We start from the raw sequence: 22942 nt of genomic DNA on the forward strand, positions 1-22942 counted from the left end.
TTATAGGATCATTATCCGCAGTAATATTAAAACTTGAGTTAGCTTTGGCTAATACGCCCAAGAATTAATATAAATATGATTTATGTCCTATCTTTCAAACCATTGGAAGAATGCCTATAGTTGTACTCAATCCAACCGAGTTAACTAGGAATACTCAATCTAATTGAGTTTGTACTCGCCCATGCATTGATAAGCGGGACCAAGATTGTCCCTCCGTACCCTACCAAAATAATATGTGTTGCTCTTCTTTGGTAGATTTAACAACACATGTGATCGAGGTAGTGATAGGTATCACGGCACGGTAGGCATTAGAGTTGATGCGATAGAGATCTAATCTAATCGAGAGGGTGCATCTTGTACACGATTTAGATCTAATCTAATCGTTAGGCACTAATTAATTACTAATTATGTATCACATACACACAAGCAATTAATTAAATTATTTTTGATTAGTCATGGCCCTACTACGATCTTCTCAAGCCAATGAGAAGATCAGATGGTCAACCTAAGGTCAACATCTTCTCAAGCTCCTCCCTTTGACCACCTTGTGTTGCTCGCGCCCTCCTGGTAACTCCGTCTCGAGTGGACCTTCCACCGCTCCAATTTTGTACATTACAATTTTGAAACTCGAGTTACATTCGAGTCTAAACTAATTTACAACAAGAATAAATGGAGAAAGGCACGACGCGCAGGTCGCGTATCAAATATACAACACACACAATACAAATGACGGCGCGCAGGTCGTAATATGAATTACAACACAAATATACCAATCCAATTGGGTTTTCTTGGGCCATGACTATCATAAATTATACATAATTCTAAATTATGTATTTTCTATAATTTTCTGTAATTTTTACTACAATTCTTTATAATTTTTATGAGTAAAATTTTTCCGGTGGTCCCGTTTAGCGGTTTTCGGGCGCAATCGCGGAATGTATCCCCTTGCGGGGCCAGGGGATGTATCCCTACCCGCGATATAACCATCGCGAGTGTCCCTAAGCGATCCTACAGCGCCTTAGTCCACTGTCCCAAAAAGATTTGGGGCGAAAACTTGCCGTTTCGGAAAAATCTTCTCGGTAGTAGAAGCCTACAAGTGTCGAAATACTTGTGCTTCGCTTCTACGAGAAAAATACCATAAAAATCTATAAAAATCAGAAATTCACAGAAAAGTACAGTACTGTGATATTTCATAAAAATACAAACCAAACTCGTACGCGCTTCGCACGTGGCTCTGATACCACTGTTGGGTTTTTCGGGCCGCGAAAACCGCTTTTTCGCGTCGCGGAAACCCCGAAACCCCCATGCCACCCGATCCGTGCGAAGTAAAACTTTCGAAAACATTACGAGTATGAGTTTTATGCTAGTTCTAAACTAGATTTACAAGGAGAAAATCTTTTACCCTTGATGCGTGCCCTTTACGAATCCCGCTCGTCCAAGGAAGTGTCGGATCTCGAGATCGTCAAGCGTACGATCCTCTAGAAGTATCCACACAAACAAATGGGTAGAGAAAAACTAAACAAAGGTGTGCTAGCACCCTTGATCAGTCATGGCAAGAGGAGGAGAGGGAGAGCTTGAGGAGAGAGCTTGAGGAAGAAGAAAATGGAATTGCCTTGAATGAAAAAAAAGAAATCCATTCATTCACTACAAGAAAAACCCTCATAGACATCGGTTTTGCACCGCTGTCTATTACATTTTCGACCGATGTCAATGAAGGCGATGTAAAAGGTCTGCCATTTTAGATATCGGGTTATAACCGGTGTAGTATCACTTAACGACATCGGGTGTAAAACTGATGTAATATTATATGTTAATAACACCAGTTTTGGCAACGGTATACAACCGATATAATATTAGTTAATGACACCGGTTTTGCAGCGGTGGAAAACCGATGTAATATCAGTATTGTTTAACAACACAGATTTGATTTCCAAAACAGTGAAAAATCGATATTATACAGACAAGTCAATATCCATGTAACCAACACATAAATATTATACACATCAAGTCCGTATCCACATAAATATTATACACATCAAGTTCGTATCCACATAAATATTATACACATCAAGTTCGTATCCACCAATTGACTAGTTGAGGTACCAATTAGCCTACTGCTTAAGTAAGAAGCCCTTTTATTCAACTGTTCGGCATCCATCTCTTTACTTGATTTCTTCTACCTCATGGAGGCCACCTTCTTTATCCTTTCCTTTACGTCAACTGCAGATGCATCTGCCACTTCAGCTTCAATGTCTCCTTTCTCCTGATTCTGATCATTCTCCTCCTGTTCTTTTGATGATTTTTCTTTCTTAGATTTCTTCTTCTTTAAGATTCTATTCTCTGAAGGAGCACCAGCACTTTCTTTTTTCTCCCCTTCACTACTTTGCTCCAATTGCTTCTTGTCTGCATAACAAGGATAAACAAATTCAACACACATTAAACAGTCGCTTCATATGTATGAAGCAACTCAAGTGAATTAAAATTTACTATCTATTAAAAATGTTGGGTTTTTCGGGCCGCGAAAACCGCTTTTTCGCGTCGCGGAAACCCCGAAAGCCCCTAGCCAACGGATCCGTGCAAAGAAAATTTTTGAAAATATACGAATACGAGTTTCTACCTAGATCTACATTTAGATCTACAAAAGAAAAGTTATACCTTTGAAGCGAAGCCCTTTCGCGAATCCCGCTCGTCCAAGGTGCCGGATCTCGAGAGTGTCAAAGTAGACACTCCTCTAGAAGTATCCACACGAACAAGTAGGTGGAGAAAAACCACACAAAAGGTGTGCTAGCACCTTTGGATGGTTCGGCCAAGATAGGAGAGGGAGAGCAAAATTGGAGCAAGGAAGAAGATGAAGGAATGAATGAGATTAATTCACAAAATGAAAACTCATCAACCCATTCATGTGGCCGGCCACATTAAGAGGGTGTGTAACTCCCATGGAATGCCAAGAGTCACAACTCTTGGTAACTCCCATGAGGTGGCATCCCACTTAAGCAACCATGATGATGTGGAGCATCATCATTGGCCCACTCAATGCCAACTCACCAATGAGGTGGCATAAAGTCAAGTCAAACTTGACTCTTCATCTTCCTCTCAAGTCAAGTCAAACTTGACTTAATCTCTCTCATGGTTGATCTAATCCAACCATTTAATTCAAGTCAATTTAATATAATGAATCTAATTCATTTAATTAAATTGATTCAATGAGTCATAATCCAAATTAGACTCATTAAACACATGAATCAACTTGAGTCTAACTCAATTAGCCCAATTAGGATTACTCTTAATCCAATTTGATTCATCAAATGAATCTAATCCTCTTGGTTCATCATATGAACCTAATCTCCATCTAATTATCCTTAGTGTGTGACCCTATAGGTTCTTGTAACGTTGGCAATGCCCCTAAACCCATTTAGGAGCATAAGTAATGAGCGGTATCTAGCAACACATCATTACTACCCAATGTTACAAGAATGTTGAGATCCAACATAACCTTTGTGACTACTAATTATGACTCCTCACAAAATATGACAAGTGTCCTTCTATCCTAGACATCTAGATTGATCAATGTGAGACATAGACCATGTCATCCTCTAATCAATCTAAAACTTGAACTCCAAGTAGACTCACTAAATCAAATTAGCTCAATATCTCATATTGACTCATTTGGGCATGACCATACACTTCGTGGTCTCACTCTATCAAGAATATCGATGTCGCTCCCGTCATATAGGAAGGATAGATCCCATCTACATCACTCACATCCCTCTGCATAATTCGTTACATACTCAGTAATCGCCTTTATAGTCCACCCAGTTACGGGTGGCATTTGACGAAACCAAAGTACATAACTCCTTATGTAGGGAACCATGGTGACTTCAGGTCCAAGGACTAGTAGTCATACTAATAGCCACATGAGAAAGTATATGACACTCATATAACGATCCATGATACTTTCTCATGGCGGGTCATTCAGTATACATTCTCTAATGCATACCCATGTGTCAACTTGATATCTCTATATCCATGACTTGTGAGATCAAGTCATCGAGTTGACCTACATTCTAGTCTTATTACATTAACATTGTCCCTGAATGTTAATACTCGACTAGGAATGATTAAGAGTAGTGTTCCCTATATCATCTCACTATCGATTCAACCAATCGATTGATATAGGTAAGAACCTTCTACTCAAGGACATTATTATACTTAGTTTATTTGGCACCAATACAAGCAAGTATAATAACCGAAAACCAAATGTCTTTATTTATATAGAATATGATACAACAAGTCCAAAAATACAATCATCAAATGATTGGCTCTAGGGCTCTAGCTAACAAAAAATAAACTAATTAAAATTTGCAATGCCCATTTCATATAGAAGTACCATTTCCTTTTTCTTAAGCTCCTTCTTTGACAGTTGCCTTTCAGCATCTTTGGGTGGTGCTGAAACAGGATCAAGTTTCTCAATGGTTGGTTCTTTCCTAACAGCCTCTGGTTCGTTTTCAGGTTCCTCAACATCATCATCATCACCCATGTCAAGACCATCATCCTCACTTTCACTTTCCTAAACACAAGAAAAAAGAGAGTACTTGTTATAAATAAAATAAACTTAAATATTTGATATAAACAAACATGTAAGAAAAGAACTGACTCTCACATGTGAGAGTAAAGCAAATAGTAGATAAGCATAATCACTAGCAAGCAACAGAACTAGCTAATAGGAAGAGAAGATTTTTATTTAAACAGATAACCTCAGAAACTCAAAAAGATTCTACTTGTATTGACATAATAAATTTTTAAAAGAACAAAATGAAATATTCTTCCTTCATTCTTAAACCTCATAAATCTAAGCAGCATGGAGGAGGCATAATAATTAAACTTCCACATAATCAATAGATGTGGATTCACATTCTGTGATCCGAATACATTAACATTAATTTATTGAAAGGTTCATTAAATATGAAATTGAAAAGGAACATGAATTCTTCCAGAAAAAACAATGCTCCAGCTCAAAAGAGGTGCAAAATGTGGGCTAGAGAGCACCTAGAACCTTGGCCTGCATATTCCTTGACCTCTTAGATATAACTACAATCTTGGTAAAAATTAAACACCAAAGGAATAAACAAAGGGTGATACAATATGCTAGTATGAAAAACAATCTAAAACATAGATTTAAATAATGGTTTAACTGGCCACGATATCAACAGCACATAGATAACTGGATATTGGTGTATTAGTTAGGTTGACCATGGAAACAATGTTAGATGCCTAACACAATTGAATTAGACTACACAAATTTCTGCAATTATCTCATGTGAGAATAAAATCCCAGATAATGCATTTCAATTTCAATTAAATTTAAAGTTAGACTAAAATCATACGATTGTTTAAAATGACTGCTAGGTAACTACAGGAGGGGAAGTGATTACTTTTTGGAGAAAAATACCGTAACTCTACTCACAAAATCTTTTGAAAGATTTCAATGAGTACAATTTTTAATTAAACTATACTGTCACAGATAAATGCAATAATCATCTAAAAATTACAGAGTTGTTAGAGTAACATAAGCGTTTTGAGTCAATGTTACTGATGGCCAGTTAAATCAAGGTTCAAAAGTGTCAAAAAATTTTAAGTTTTGCTCTCACATCTTTACGGGGTCAATGAAATCTACTCAATATAAATGTAATTAAAAGAGGTTTAACGGACAATATCCTAAGAATTACTAGCAATATAATCTTTTATACTGTTTTTTAAGAAAATTATGGAGCGCACCAATATAACCGAAACAAATAACTCAAAAAATCTTTGCAAAATCATCTCACTTGAATTGGTGATGCTGTTCCAGATCTTGTAGTGAAAATTAGCTGCCAACAACCTTCGATCATACAAGAACTTGTCTACAAAAGATTGAATAAAAACAAAAGGAATTTCAACACAAAACTACCAATTTTCAATTGCGTGCATTTATAATGAGTTAAAGGAAAGGAAGAACTATTATATTATTAATTAAATGAATTTCCATAAAGAATTGCATAAATAAAAGGTCATAGCATCCAATTAATTTTCAAGTAAATTGGACAGCAATAATTCTTCATGTAAGACTGCTATTCTTGCAAGAACATAATGCAGGAATCAAATAAGAGCATTCATCAATCCAATACAATAGATTACAGCCAGCCAATATAGTAGACACATGAAAAATAGGGTAAAATTACTGAAAGAATGTAGACACAAAAATTGGATGTTTCTTTATTCGAGACAATACTTCACACAGCAATGAGCTCAAGAATTTACCACTAGAGAGAGCCTAAGTAGTACTAATAAACACATGTAAATCATTCTATCCAAAGCAAGTGATAACCATGCTCTTATTAGTGTGGGGCTGGTCTTAGAGCAAATAAATGCTTACAAGGTTGTAGGTTCCACAAATGTATGGAATAGACTAATAAAAGTTACAAGTATTATTCTATTTCCTTATGAAAGATAGTGAAATTCATTATACTCCACCAATTGTCCATGTTACTATGTTAGTTGAACCTTTAGTGAAGAGTGACAATAACAATGCAATGAGACAAGTCATAAAAGTAAAATCGATCCCATTATATCATATTTTAAGTAGATGAGGAAATAATCTCGAAGGTGCAGGCTACCAAGTTGGTAAAGACTAATGACTTTGAAAGTTATTTCCATGGTCCTAAGTTCAAAAACAACCTTCACCAAATGGAAACCTTTCTCTCTATAATCTTCAAAACTTCATCTAGATGTAGATGAGGATTCGAAAGGATTTCAACACTATGTGCGAGACCGAATTGCAAAAGGAATGCAGTTATGTAACTATGTTGCATCTATGGGCATCGCAAATCACCAGATTCAAAATCTTTTCTTTAGCCAATGAAGCAATTAGACAACCAAAAATAATTATGAAGGAGATGATTAGCACTGTGAGGGAGATCTCACCTCGGCCTCGCGGCTCCGTAGTTGCCGCACATAATCCTTATCCCTCAAGGCCTCCATTTCCTAGCGCTCGATATCAGCAAGCGCCTCCCTCGCCCGGTCCACTCTGGTGGAGGCCTTCTCCAGCCCGTCCACTCTGGCAGGTGCAAGCAACGCAAATCAATACAATTCCATGGCCAAGATGCAGCTCTTTCTTCTTCAGTTGCTGGAAATAATAGCGGCAACAGCTTTGGTTGTTCTTGGTCAGTCTTCATCTGGTATGTATAGAAAAGAAATCTCAGTCCATAATTAAACTATAAAATATGATCGGATCTTTCATTAGACTGCTCAGAGACTAACCTTTTGTGCAGGAGACACAATGACCCCGAACAGCTCACTTATTAATGGCCAGACCTTGATATCAGCAGGAGGCATATTCCAGCTTGGCTTCTTCAGTCCTGCTAAAGATTTAGAGAATAGATATTTAGGAATTTGGTACTACAATCGCTCGCCTGCAGGAGAAAGCATAGTAGCATGGGTTGCCAATAGGAATAGGTCTCTGAACAGAGCCTCCTCTTCACTGAACCTAACCTCTGACGGAAATCTAATCATATTCGACGGAGAAACTTGTTTGGTCGACGGAATATCCACAGAATCTAATTCTGTGCACTTGCAACTTTTAGACTCAGGTAACCTTTTGTTGACGACTGAAAACTTTAGCAGGACTCTATGGCAGAGCTTTGACCACCCAAGTGATACACTTCTCCCTGGCACGAAGCTTGGATTTGACCTCCGGAGAAACACTTCGTGGCAGCTCGTGTCATGGAGGAGCGACGTAGACCCTTCTCTGGGCAACTATATCAACAGGATGGAGACGCATGGGGTTGCAGAGTTCATAGCATGGAACGGAACCACCAAAATAGGGTTATGTTTATCAATTTAATGAAGAAGAAAGAGATGCAGGAGAAGGCTGGAGTACCATGTGAGGGTATTTGTCTTCGTCTACGACTTTGATGTTCTCAAGCTTGATGTTGAGGTATAGGTCGACGGAGTGGAGGGTTCCTCTGATGGCGAGATCGTTCTTCAACTCCACCGTCACTTCTTTACCTACCAATTCCTTGAAGTACGAGAAGAAGAGCTGCAACGAAATGAAAACCAAATCGAGATAAGGAGAGAAAAAAACTTCAACCGCAGGGAGTAGAGGATGACAGAGAACGCTGTAGTCAAAAGCAAAGGTACCATCTTTACGGCAAAGATCGAGAGGGAGAGAGGAAAGAGGGCAGCGGTGAGGTTCATGCAAACTTAGAATTTAGAAATAAAAGGCGTGATTTGATCATCTTCACCGGATCGGTGGAACTTAGTATCACCTTCCCCCCTAGTCGTCTTCATCTTGCCTCCCTCCGCCGCTACTACTGTGAAACCCTAGAAAACAAGACCAACTCGTCACCTCTCCTTTCTTGAAATGCGAAGAAGGGTTCCTCTTCTCACCCAAAGGGAAGAGGTGGAGGAGATGCGTCGTGAGTCAATCCTGATCGGGAGAGGAAGAGGCATCGATCTAAGAAGGGGAAGAGGGAGATGAAGCTGAGAGAGATGGTTGGACGGCCTGCGACGAGGAGGAAAGTGTGGTGGCGTCGCGACGATATACGGTGCACGGCGCGATATAGGTTTAGGTTTGGAGAGAAGAGTGAAGTGTTGCAAATTTCGGCTAAGTATTGGTGGGAAAATTAAATTATTTTATTTTATCATACACATCGGGTTTTAAAAATCGTTGTTAAAATCAGTGTCTATTAATGAAAAAAAGGCGCTCATAGACATCGGCTTAAAACACCGATGTCTATGAGCGAAAATCTGCACTTATAGACACCGGTTTTTAGAAAAATCGATGTAAAATACTCAAAGACATCAGTTTTTGTTTAAAACTATTGTTGTTCCACCGATGTCTATGAGGGTTTTTCTTGTAGTGATTACAAAAGTGGTCGGTCACTCTTGGATTGTAACCTCCATTCACAATTAATGTAGCCATTAAAGGAGAGTTGTAACCTCCATGAGGTGGCACACACATGTGCTAGCCTTGATGATATGGCATATCATCATTGGCCACTTAATGCCAAGTCACAAATGATGTGGCATAAAGTCAAGTCAAACTTGACTCTTCCTCTTCCTCTCAAGTCAAGTCAAACTTAACTTAATCCCTCTCATGGTTGTTCTAATCCAACCATTTAATTCAAGCCAATTTAATATAATGAATCTAATTCATTTAATTAAATTGATTCAATGAGTTATAATCTAAATTAGTCTCATTGAACACATGAATCAACTTGAGTCCAACTCAATTAGCCCAATTAGGATTACTCTTAATCTAATTTGATTCATCACATGAATCTAATCCTCTTGGTTCATCATATGAACCTAATCTCCATCTAATTGTCCTTTGTGTAACCCTATAGGTTCTTGTAACGTTGACAATGCCCCTAAACCCATTTAGGAGCATAAGTAATGAGCGGTATCTAGCAACACATCATTACTACCCAAGTTACAAGAATGTTGAGATCCAACATCACCTTGTGACTACTAATTGTGACTCCTCACAATATATGACAAGTGTCCTTCTATCCTAGACATCTAGATTGATCAATGTGAGGCATAGACCGTGTCATCCTCTGACCAATCTAAATCTTGAACTCCAAGTAGACTCACTAAATCGAATGAGCTCAATATCTCATATTGACTCATTTGGGCATGGCCATGCACTTCGTGGTCTCACTCTATCAAAAATATCGATGTCGCTCCCGTCATATAGGAGGGATAGATCCCATCTACATCACTCACATCCCTCTGCATAATTCGTTACATACCCAGTAATCGCCTTTATAGTCATGTTTGACGAAACCAAAGTACAGAACTCCTTATGTAGGGATCCATGGTGACTTCAGGTCTAAGGACTAGTAGTCATACTAATAGCCACATGAGAAAGTATATGACACTCATATAACGATCAATGATACTTTCTCATAGCGGGTCATTCAGTATACATTCTCCAATACATACCCATGCGTCAACTTGATATCTCTATATCCATGACTTGTGAGATCAAGTCATCGATTTGAACTACATGCTAATCTTATTGCATTAACATTGTCCCTGAATGTTAATACTCGACTAGGAATGATTAAGAGTAGTGTTCCCTATATCATCTCACTATCGGTTCAACTAACCGATTGATATAGGTGAGAACCTTCTACTCAAGGACGCTATTATACTTAGTTTATTTGGCACCAATACAAGTAAGTATAATAACCAAAAACAAATGCCTTTATTTATATAAGAATATTATACAACAAGTCCATAATACAATCATCAAATGATTGACTCTAGGGCTCTAACTAACATGAAGTCTCTCCACTTTCTCTAAAATAGTGTTCTTATGAGAAACATCTGAAATAGCTTTGTCTTTCAAAGCAGTTTCCACCTGGAGGTGAGAGTTTAACCGATCCACTTGTAACTCCAAGGTTTTCCTTTCAAGCTCTTTGTTTTCCAATAACTGTTGCCTATGCTGCAGCTCCTTCTTTATATCCTCTAATTGTTCTGTCTGTAAAGCTATCCTCTCTCGTGATTGAGTAAGTTCAATATGGGAGGGAAGAAGAGTGGTTTTCAATGCCTCTACTTAAGCCCTTAATTTGCTATTATCCCTTTCCAAAGTAATAAGTAGCTGCTCTAGATGAAAACTTGAGGCAAAGAACTAAACAAAACAATAATGTAGTTAGAAGGAATAATAAGAAGTTAATAACATATAGTTAAAAATTCTTACAGCAGCAACTTGATGGCTATGATTGTCAACACGACTTGAAATACTCATGCCCTTTAACAGCTCTTGGCTATGTAGCTAAGATTCGGCCAATGGGCCCTGAAGCTGTATAGAGCCAAAAATAGGAGGATCCGAGGTTTGTCCCAATTGAGAGGGTAAACCAAAAGCTTGCCTAAAAAGAGGAGTAGGGGTAGAAGGTGAAGGGGGCCGGGTAGAAGTAGAAGGTAGGGAAAGGAGGGGAGTAGTAGAACCAGGGACAACAGAGAAAGAGCTGGATGGAATGGAAGATGGCAAAGCAAGGAAAGTTGAGTCAGTTGATGGGGTACTGATAGCTGATGGCCTTGGACTTGAAGAATACCTCCTGTAGGGTGTTCTCTTAGCTCGTGATCCAGGGGCCAGGGAAGATAAGGCCAAAGGAAGAGGTTGAGAGGATGCAGAAACAATGGTAGCCACCTGGGAGGCAGAAGCAACTGAAACAATAATAGAAGAGGAAGGAATAAGTAGACCTGGTCTTATCATATTAAGAGAAAGGTTGGAGATAAGGTGGGTAGGGAGCATTGGTGCCTTACCTCTCTCGTAAAAAATAGCTGAAGAAACAATGGGGATTTGCACAAAAGTACCAAAAGTGTCACGAAAGGGAACTTCCTCAGTAAGCCTGGGTTTCTTGTGTATGGCAACAAAAGGTTGTTCTTCTTCCTCTTCCAGGGAAGCAGCAGCTTCCGCTGCTTGTTCTTCCTTTAGATAACAAACCCAGAGTAGAGATAGTAGGATTAGCTCGACGAGCCTGTAGCCATTTTTCTCCAAGTTTATTCAAAAAAAGACTTGGTCATAGTGGTATTCTTGTACATAAAATCAGGTAGAAGAGCATCGGCTGAAATATAAAAATTAGGCGTTATTATAGAAAATAATTAACAAATGGCTAATAAACATAGACGAGAATGTCTGAACATACCAAAAGAGACCTCCATGGGGGTTTCGATAGGCCTTATTCCAAAGGAAAACATTAGACCCTCCACAACCAAGGCCGGTAAGCAAAATTTAGCCCCCTTTAGCTTGGATAAGGCAAAAGAGACAGAGGGATCACTGAGGAGGTTGTCAGTGTTAGGAGCCGGGGGGAGATTGTGTATCCAGGCAATAGGAAAAGGGGGAGAAGAAGGAAGACGCATAAAGAAATATTTGTGACACCATTCCTCTTGAGGAGGAATCCCACTAAACAAAATAGCTTTAAGACGTGACCGAAACTTAAAAACACCAATGTCTACTTGTTGAGGAATGAAGAAGTAATGAAAAAGACGAGGGGATAAAGGGAAATATAGTAGTTTAGATACCCCAACAAAACCCACAAGGATAGAGAAAGATTAAGGAATAAGCTAATTAAGGGGAATATCAAAATACATACTAACATCAGCAAATGAAGGGGAATCGGAAATCTTGTAAAGCTTGAGCCCAGAAGATTGATATACTTCCTAAAGGAGGGAGATGCGGACCATTCTGAGGAGTAGGGCGAACCATATAGGAAGGAAAACCATAGTTCGCTTGCAGTTCCACTTCTTCTGAATCAATAAGGTTAGAAGTACACGAAAGAAACCATGCTGGGGAAGGAGTGGCCATTGCTGAATAGCAGAAGGAAGGCGAACAAAGAAATAAGAGGGAATAGTCGGGGAGTAGAAGAGAGCATCTTAAACCCTTGCTTTTCTTCTATGCCCTATACTAAAAACCCTTAAAAAGATAGGGGAAAACTAGAAAGAGAAGAAACCCGAAGATCAATAATAATTTGTGAAAAACTTAAGTATAAAAAAGAGGGGAATGTCATAGTTGTCATAAAAGCAATAAAGAAGAATACACGTAATCATAATTGCCATAGAAAGGGGATGTCCTCGAAGAAGGGGATCAAATTCAAAAAGAAGGCCGAATCCCAAGGAAAGGAAGGTAAGCTTAGTAATCATCCTTGGAAAACGCGACAGGTTTTTCTCTCTCTCTGCACATGATTCTTAAAAAATCAAAGAGGTATGAGGAAGACCGGTCAAGATTGAGAATGTTAAAATAAACCGATCGAGATTGATGATACTATAGTAGATCAATTGAGATTGATGATGCTATAGTAAATCGGTCGAGATTGGTGATGCTACAGTAAATCGATCGGTCGAGATTGAGAATGTTATAATAAACCAATCGAGATTAATGATACTATAGTAGATCAATTGAGATTAATGATGTTATAGTAAATCGGTCAAGATTGGTGATGCTACAATAAATCGATCGGTTATAATAGACCGGTCGAGATTGAGAATGTTATAGTAAATCGATCGAGATTGATGATACTATGGTAGATCAATTGAGATTGATGATGCTATAGTAAATCAGTCGAGATTGGTGATGCTATAGTAAATCGGTCGGTTATAATAGACCGGTCGAGATTGAGAATGCTATAGTAAACTGATTGAGATTGAGAATGTTATAGTAAACCGATCGAGATTGATGATACTATGGTAGATCAATTGAGATTGATGATGCTATAGTAAATCGGTCGAGATTGGTGATGATATAGTAAATTGGTCGGTTTTTAATAGATCGGTCAAGATTGAGAATGCTATACTATACCGATCGAGATTGATGATACTATGGTAGATCAATTGAGATTGATGATGCTATAGTAAATCGGTCGAGATTGGTGATGCTATAGTAAATCGGTCGGTTATAATAGACCGGTCGAGATTGAGAATGTTATAGTAGATCGATCGAGATTGAGAATGTTATAGTAGATCGGTCGAGATGGGTGATGCTATAGACTATAGTAAATCGGTCAAGAGTGATGATGTTGTAATATACTGGTAAAAATTAGGTCCTTGTGTAACCGATCGAGGTTGATGATACTATGGTAGATCAATTGAGATTGATGATGTTATAGTAAATCGGTCGAGATTGGTGATGCTATAGTAAATTGGTCGTTTATAACAGACCGATCGAGATTGAGAATTTTATATTAGATCGGTCGAGATTGAGAATGTTATAGTAGATTGGTCGAGATGGGTGATGCTATAGTAAATCGGTCAAGAGTGATGATGTTGTAATATAATGGTAAAAATTAGGTCCTTGTGTAAATAGTAATAGATCGGTAAATATGATAAGGATAAGGATGAGAAGTCAGTTATGAAAAGGGGATAAATTTAGAAAGGAGGTACCAAACCACCGTAAATGGGAAAAATAGGTTGGATAGTAGAGGAAGGATAATTCTAAACATACAAATACAAACCAATTAGTCAGATGAATTCATTAACACAAAAAGATTAACCTCTCATAAATAAACCAGTTTCTGATGAGAATTGTCATAGCGAGTCATAGTTAACTTTACAATAATCAGAATTAAAGTAAAAAGGTTACTCTATAGACAGTTGAGGAAACAGATCGTCAGGCCTATTAGCAATTAACTTGCGTCGATCCAAGAAGTTAGGAGGAGGATCGCGAGATAGGAAGCCCTGCTCCTGTAATTGCTTAACAGCTCCCTCAGCTCCTGCAGTATAAGCTGTCAAAATAGACTTTACTATCGGCCTGTTGAATTCAGTAGATTTAATTAGGGTCGTGGCCCGATCTTTAAAGCGATCATCTTCACCAACTTTGTACTCAACCATAGTTGTTTGGGAAGACCTCAGTTCAACATCTTTTGTAGATGCCTCTGTTTTAGCTGTATTCAGGGAAGTGTTTAAAGAAGCTATTTCATCATCCTTCAACTGTACAACTTTGAGTTTGTCAGCCAAGGTGGACTCGTAATCAGATTTCAGTTTGTTAGTCTCAGCAATCTGCTTCTCTAATTTGGAAGATAAATCAGTGTTGAGGTCTATAGCCGATTTAAATTGAGACTGAAGGCTCTCGAGTTGGGCTTCATATTATTTCTTAGATTCTTCGGAAAGCATGGTAGAGGACATCTCAGCAACTTGTCATTTCAGCTTCTCGTTCTCATGATATAAGTTGTTCATTAGTCGAGCCCGACCCATATTAGCCATGCATCACTAAGAATATAATAACAGGTCGTAAAATAGTCAAGAATAAATAATAAAGGAGTAGTAATAAATATACCTTAATTTCTTCATAGGAAAATTGATCGAAGATCTTGGGAAGGGTAGGCTCTTCAAAGAGGGGGTAAATTTCCTCCCGAGCAGTGGTGAAAAAACCTCCCAGCAGTATAGGAAGAACAAGGATAGAAGATGAAGTGGTAGAAAAAGAGGAAGTTGGAATAGAAGGGGGAGCGAAAACTAAATAAGAAGAGGAGGAAGGAGGTAGAGACCTAGATTCTGGAACAGATAGAGGAAAGGTAAAAGAAGTACTGCCAGGGGCAGTATTGCAAGAAGAGGAAGAGGAAGAAAAAATAAGAGAAGGATAGAGATCAGCCAAAGTAGGCTCGGCAGAAGAAAGGGTAGTAGAAGCAAAACCTTCTGAGAGTAATTCCTCAGCAGGAATAATGAGTCTCCTTTTAGAGGGGGGAGCTCTAGTTAGTTTGCATCCCGGGCATTTGCTAGGGACAATTTTAGCAAGGGATTTTTTCTGAGCTTACAGTTGATGTAAGCTCGACAACGGGAAGGGAAGTGGCTGGTGAGGAGGCAACAACCACTGATGGAGAAATAGTTGGCAAAGGGACAGCAGAAGTTCCTGCCGGAAGAACCTCAAGAACTTCAGGAGCCACTTGAGAGCTAGAAGCTTCAACCAGAGGAGCCGAATCTCCAATTGAAGATGGCAGATTAATTGCAGCAAAAATCTCTTTCTCTTTAGCATGAAGTTCGGCCACTTCCAGACGTAGCTCTTCATCAATCAGAGCAGCATAAAAACCAGCCACTACACAGAATGGAAGAAAGTGTTTTAGTTAGTAAAAATTGATAGAAGAAGAAACAGAACTTTACCTAAGGAGCCGTGTATCTTATATCTGACTGGGCTCAAACCAAACAAATACAGAAGATCGCTCTGCATCCATTTAGTGATAGAAAGGTGACGACATAGCATCTTTTCACAATAAAGGGGAAAAGAAGGGTGAAGATGAAATTCCTTGGTATCAGGCAAAGGAGGTAGAGACGATTTCCAAGCATGGGACCAAGGAATAGGTCCCAGAAACTTTATAAAGAAGAAGCGAGATTTCCAGGCTTTAAGAGAAGAAGGCATATCATCAAAAAGGACCATCTTAGTCCGAGATTGGAAAAGAAAAATACCTGGCTCTGCTACCTTTGGATAGGAAAACATGAAAATATTTTGAGGAGTAGGAGGAATATCAAATGTACGAAACAACATGTATATGCCACACAAATAACGAAAGGCATTAGGCACAAATTGTTGAAGAGGAATGTCAAAGTATTGGCTTACATTGATTAGAAAAGGAGAAATGGGAAACCTTAAACCCCCTATCGACTAATCCCTAAAGAAAGTTACATAGTTAGCAGGAGGATGGTGAGGATGCTCATCTGGTTTAGGAATTATGATGTCATATTCCCTAGGAATTTCATATTGCCTACGAATAGCAAGTCAAGCATCCTTGTTGAAAGAGGATGAAATTTGAGCATACCAGGGCGTAATCGCTTCTTCAGCCATAGATAGAAGTAAGGGTTAGCAGAACAACAAGTTACTTACTAAGAGTTAAGAGAGAAGATCACTGGGAGATGGTGAGCGCGAAGATTGATCAAAGATTGCAGCAAAGAAGAAACGCTAAGGTAAGGAGAAAGAGACAAAGTAGATAAGAAGATGAAGGGTTTAAGATTGAAGGAACATATAATAACCGTCAGATTAGAATACCTTTTTGCAATAGACACCGTCGATTATAGAAGCGTGCAGATGCTGATGTTACAAAGAAGATGAGAAAATACACACGTCATATGACCATAAATGGGCATTTATGATGGACGCGACAAATCGAATCATGCAAGAGTTGGTGGCACATCGTCGCGTGCCTCCAACATTCTCTTACCGTTGAAAATCAAGGAAAGTCTGGAAAAAGGGCGTAGTTTACTGTTTACAATAAAGGAGGATGGATTGGGTTTTATAGATCTTGGGTCGAAGACAGAAAATAAGAAATAATAATAATAGTCAGTCATGCGTGAAGCACTGTCTGAATTAATATAACTATAAAGCGCAGGCTAACATCGGTCGGGATAACATGTCTATAATAGACAGGCTAATATTGACTGGGATAACATGTCTATAATAGACAGGCTAATATCGAGTGAGATAACATATCTCTAATAAATAGGCTAATATCGGTTGGGATAACATGTCTATCATAGATAGGTTAGTATCATCCAAAGTCAAAAGGGGTTTGATTGAGTATAACATATTGATTGCATTTGAGGCATTTAGCCTTATATAGCTCGAAGCATATCATCAGTTAAACAAAAAACAAATAAGTTTTGCATATACTCAATAGGCAAAGCCTGATCGAACATGTAATATTGCCCAAGCTATGTAACTCAACTAAACATAAACTCATGTCTAGTCAGTCGGCTGACACCTCCTTCGACTAGACTTGAAGGGAAGCCCGCTGAAACATGAGCTCTCAAACTTCTTAGAAAACTTCAACCCAGCTAAAGGTAAACCTGACCAAGTCGAAGAAGTGGAAATATTTTGCCTGGTATGAGGGTAGGATGAAAAATCTGTCATCCAATGGAATTGCCCTCCCTTCTCCCCATTTAGAAGATCCGGTGCGTTCTTTTACACCCCGAAGAAAGTAGGAAAAGGAGAGGTCTCATGAACAAAGGAGGTGCAAACTTGTTCAAGTCCCCTCAGACATGTCACGGAACAATCCACTTCCTGCTTGAACATTTTGAGCTCTGCTTCCAGAGCATCCACCTTAGCCTACAGACGACCTGGGCCTTGCTGCCATCATGACGCCAACATGCTAGTTATGTGAACCTCCATGGTTAACGTGAACACCTCTGAAGCCTGTTGAGTCTACAAAGCAGTCATTTCTTTGGCTTGAAGTTCTAGGTCTCGATAAACTTTGTTCCTCAAGGTCGTTCCCGATCGTACTTGAAACTGGGTGACTGACAGAAATACCTCTAGCTCTCGTGCTAGAGAGTTAACTATATGCAAAGCTTGGGTAGCTTCATCTATAGATTTCGCCTTGTCCAACAAGAATTGCCCCCAGAAAGGGGTGTCTAAAGCCATGCTCTCGGTAAAGGGAGGCGAACAAGGAGGAAAAGAACTGAGGCAAGTGAAGAAGGAAGGGAGGATCACCGCCCTATTTAAAGGGGTCAAAAGACTCATGGGATCACTATACTTGGGTTCACGCGATTGTTGTACTAGAAGTCACGGGGACTACTATAGAGAAGATCACGAGTCTACTGCAGTGGCCATGGCAGAGTCACGATTAAAGATGGGCAAAGAAACAAAAATAGACCTGGGTCTAGTCAGTCGGCTACACCTCCTTCGACTAGACTTGGAGAGAAGGCTAGTAATATGGGTTAGGTTTAGTAGGCCCCAGTGAGAAGGAGAAAGGAAATAGCATAATTAAGCAAGCTCTAATATAGGTCAGGATATACCTAAAGAAGGATAGGCCAATATCGGGCGGTATATACCTTAAGAAAGTAGGCTAATATCGTCTGGGTAACATGCTTAAGAAAATATAGGTCAACATAGTCCGGGGTAACATGCTTAAGAAAATATAGGCCAATATCAGCCAGGGTAACATGCTTAAGAAAATATAAGTCAAAATCGGCTGGGGTAACATGCTTAAGAAAATATAGGCTAATATCGGTCGGGGTAACATGCTTAAGAAAATATAGGTCAATATCGGCCGGGGTAACATGCTTAAGAAAATATAGGTCAATATCGGCCGAGCTAATATGCTTAAGGAAATATAGGCCAATATCGGCCGAGATAATATGCTTAAGGAAAATAGGTCAATATCGGCCAGTATAAGACCTTAAGAAAGATGAGTCAAGTATCGACCGAGTTTACACGTTTAAGATAGATAAACTAAGATTGTTTGAATTAGTACATCTTGATGTATATTGGCATTAGGCGAACTTATATGATCACCTGGATGTGAAAAGATACAAGGCCTTATCAGATCTATAGTAGATTATCGGATGATTAGGACGTATGTTGAACAATAGTAGTAACACACTCGGACATAACTTAGGTTCAATTCCGTCCGATACAAATCATAGTATAAGATCGGACTGTCTGGAACATAATAAAAACAGGGTAAGTAATTATGGACAATAAATATATCTCCATATAACTTATAAGATAGGGCGGGAATAAATATTTCAAGAATATTTATAAATAGTTTAATGAAGATATATGTAGTATGTGATTGTGTAACAAGTTTGCTAATTTAGCGGGAAGAATATTTCTAGACTCTTCTACAGGTATTAGGCGACAAAGAAGGTACATCTGGGGTATAAAAAAAATTCCTTAAAAATTATTTTCTGTAAGTACATGGCTTACGTCATCTCATAACAAACTCTAACAAACCAAGGTCCACTTCATGACTACGAAGGTTATATGAAGTGGTATAAAAAGGGGAATCCTCTCCGTTGGCCAGGTATGCTCACGCTCACCACACTCATAACTATCCATTACAAATCCTAATTTCAATCACTGTTCATCTTCTTCCTTCCTTCCACACTAAGAGAGATCACTGACTTAAGCGTCGGAGGACCTAGCCAGGGATTCGCACCCCGATCTTAGGTCATTGACAATAGTGTTGGTTGGTCTCTTGTGCGCAGGAAGTCCGGGAAGTTCCAGATCTTGGTGTTCTTCAGTGGATCCCTCCTTTTGTCTCTGGGTCTTCGTATAAGGAGGGTGTTCGATGGATTTATTCTGCCAGATCCGCTTTGGTTTTCTCGGATCAGAATTCTCAAGTGTTCCTCTTCATCAATAGTAAGTTCTCTCTCCATCTTTCCATTTTGTCAAGCTTCTCAGACAAGATCATCTGCCTTGACCCATTTCTTATTATACTCAATCTCCTCTTTACTAGAATCACTATTAGGCTCATTAGGGCAGACATCTAATAGTACAAACTTATAGCCTTCAGCAGTTAGGACAATATCCAGGTTTCTTTTCCAATCTATGTAATTGAGACCAGTAAGTTTGTTCTCTTTCAGAATAACAGGAAGTGGGTTGAAAGTCATTTGAAATCCAAGGAATCACAAAATAAGTTTTGGTCAAAACTTAAGAATTTAGAATAATATTGATTCCTCAAACAATATCATTTAAATTCACCAACACCTCAAAACACCGTGAATTTTGTATGCCACGATAGTGTGGACGTATACAAATTCAAACATTTGTAAGAGGAGGTTTTACCCATTAATTATATTTTTGTCAACCTAACTTTACGACAAATAAAACTAATAGTTGGTATTACTTTAGTCACACAAATAATAGCAGTGACTCCGATGGGGAGGATATTATTAAATGTGCCTAAGTGTATACCATTACTTGATACTTAGTCCATTAAATAGGATTATGCCCCTTCAGATGGAGAAGATCACACACTCCTAAATAATTTCCTATAATCATCCATAAAGGAAGTTTAATCTAGTGATCCACAAACAAACTCATCCGATGTGGAGGAAGGCACTCAGAGCCAACGCGCAAGTTTGTTTGCATCACTTACAAACCAGTAATGGAGACCGTGGAATTTATTTAAAATCTCTCTCCCACTTAGTTATTTAAAATGAGGAATTTTATCATGCAAGCACATATACACACATCACAGTAAATAAAAGCAATAAATATGGAAAAATAAATTTCCAACTATTATGACCCCTTCCATCACTATACTTCGTGTGCCACCAGCCCTAGCAGTCGTCAACCCTAGCCGCCAGTCCTAGGGCTCATGTCGTCGTGTCCATCGAGCTTCCTTTTCCGCTATGCCTCTGGTCCTCCAATAACACCATGCCTCACAAGGATACGATCAGCGACAAAAATAGAATTTTGCATTTATCGATCATATATTCCATGAGAGAATGTACATATAAACTAGATCGAACAAAATATAAAATCCTAATAACTAATACAGCTCCTGCTGTATTTAGTAGTACAATCATGCACACACATAAAAATGCCCTCGACATATCCGAGGGTCCAATCACACACAAACACATTAGAGTCATAATAGTTTGATCTAGGATATCAGCAACCACAGAGTTAATCTATTTGCATATCCTACAATTATCATGGCTAAATTATGTATGACATGTGCATAATTAAATTGAAAACAAAACACACAGAGGTAAAGTCCTAGCTCTGATACCAATTATTGGTTGCTACTCGGGATATCATACTGGTTCCCCTGTACAAAAATTTATACAAGTCCCGAACCTTTCCTAACAACCTATTGTGTTCTTTAGAAATTAAACTTGGAATCACAAACAGAACTTAATATTATTGATTTCAAGTTCAACTTATCTGTTCTTAGAGGTTTAGACTTGGATCGCAAACAATGCTTAACATTATTAATCCAAATCCACCCACGTTATAAAGTTGATTAAATATTTATTTCAAAGATCAGCTTCCAGGTTAAACATGGCGAGGCACTAGGCCTTCTTGGTTATGGGATCATCCACCACTTCCTAGACAAAGCTTTTCAAAGAAATTCAATATTTAATCCCCTTATAGTAACCCTAGATTTAACCACTAAGAACAATTGAATCACAAGATCGAAAAACAAAAGAAACACAAAATCGAAATATAAAATCGATTGCCTAAAACCAATAGCCTATTGTGTTTGGTATTTCAAAATCCATACAAAGAAAAACTAGTATGATGCGGAATAAAACTACTAGTTATACCTTTCTTTGTAAAAAAATCCTCTTGATCTTCTATTGTATTCCTCTCATTCTCTTGGACATCGTGTGGGCGATGATCTACCAAGAAGAAATCCATCAAAAGCTTCTACTCTTTCAAGTTTCGGCCACCACCACAATGCTCAAGGGATGCTAGAAAACAATGCCTTCTTTCTCTACTTCTTCACCTCCAAATAACCGGCCACCAAGAGCTCCACAAGGGTTGATGTCGCCGACCACCAAGAAGAGGAATAGGAGAAGAAGAGAGGGCTGGCCACCAAGGATGGAAGAGAAGAACAATAGATGAGGGTTGTCTCATGAAGGAACCTTTTACCTCTCTTTTATAATCCTTGGTGAATCCAAAAAAGGAAAGTTTTATAAAAAATAAAACTTCCTTTTATTCCTCTATATGGCCGGCCATAACATGTTTAAATAATCAAGGAAAGATTTTAAACAAAATTAAAATCTCTTTTTAAAAACATTCCTTATGTGGTTAGCTATAAAAGGAATGTTTTATAAATTAAAATCTCTCTCTTTTAAATCCTTTTATGGATATCTATAAAAGATAATATTTTAAAAATAAAACTCCTTTTATATTATGGTTACAAAAAATAAAAATTTTCTTAAAAATTAAAATCTTTCTTTTAACATTATAGATATCTACAAATAAGTAAAGATATCTAATTTCTCTTTTAATCCTTTGTAGAAAATCTATAAAAAGAAAGATTTTAAAATTTAAAACTCTCTTTTAAAACCATGTGGATAAAAACATAAAAGGAAAGATTTTATCAAAATTTTATTTTTAATAAAATTCCCTTTCCTTTCCTTACTTGGACGACCCCTTTCTTGGGCACCAAGCAAGGCTTGGCCAGCCTTAGCTGTAGCTCCAAGCTTGGCTTGGCCAGCCCCTTGCTTGGGCTCCAAGTAAGAATAGAGGCCGACCCCTAGCATGTGCTAAGAGGCTAGGCTTTGGGTGGATATAAGGCTTTATATAAGAGACTACAATAGGGACCGAGAGGAGGAATTGGTTTTGGTCTCCCGATGATCTTAAATTTCCCGTGTTCGCCCCGAACACCCAACTCAAGTTCATCAATAATAACTCATACCACTAAAGAGCTACTATTGAACTACCGCATCAATCCCAAATTACATTATGGGCTCCTTCTTATCATGAGTGTGTTAATCTCCTTGTGTTTAAGATATCGAATGCCCATTAATTAATTGAGTTACTGACACTCACTCAATTAATATCTAGCTCCAAGAATAGTACCACTCAACTTTATTGTCATGTCGGACTAAGTCCACCTACAGGGTTTACATGACAATCCTTATGAGCTCATCTTGGGAACATCATCAACCTAGATCACTAAGACATAGTTTCCTTCTATAACCAACAATATACCATATAAATAATATTATTTCCCAACCT

General features: G+C 38.4%; 1 protein-coding gene across 1 annotated transcript; it reads right to left on the reverse strand.

The window, feature by feature from the left end:
- Window positions 1-2312: 2312 nt before the first annotated feature.
- Window positions 2313-8497, reverse strand: LOC122024643. Its single transcript, XM_042583298.1, has 6 exons — window positions 8176-8497; window positions 7297-8074; window positions 6961-7211; window positions 5826-5900; window positions 4394-4567; window positions 2313-2403 (listed from the first exon to the last, which is right to left on the reverse strand). Exons 3-6 carry the CDS (start codon window positions 7015-7017, stop codon window positions 2326-2328), a joined length of 384 nt encoding a protein of 127 aa, XP_042439232.1. The 5' UTR covers window positions 7018-7211; window positions 7297-8074; window positions 8176-8497; the 3' UTR covers window positions 2313-2325.
- Window positions 8498-22942: the final 14445 nt, after the last annotated feature.

Source organism: Zingiber officinale, chromosome 9B, assembly GCF_018446385.1.
Source record: "Zingiber officinale cultivar Zhangliang chromosome 9B, Zo_v1.1, whole genome shotgun sequence".
In the NCBI taxonomy this organism is placed as follows: domain Eukaryota; kingdom Viridiplantae; phylum Streptophyta; class Magnoliopsida; order Zingiberales; family Zingiberaceae; genus Zingiber; species Zingiber officinale.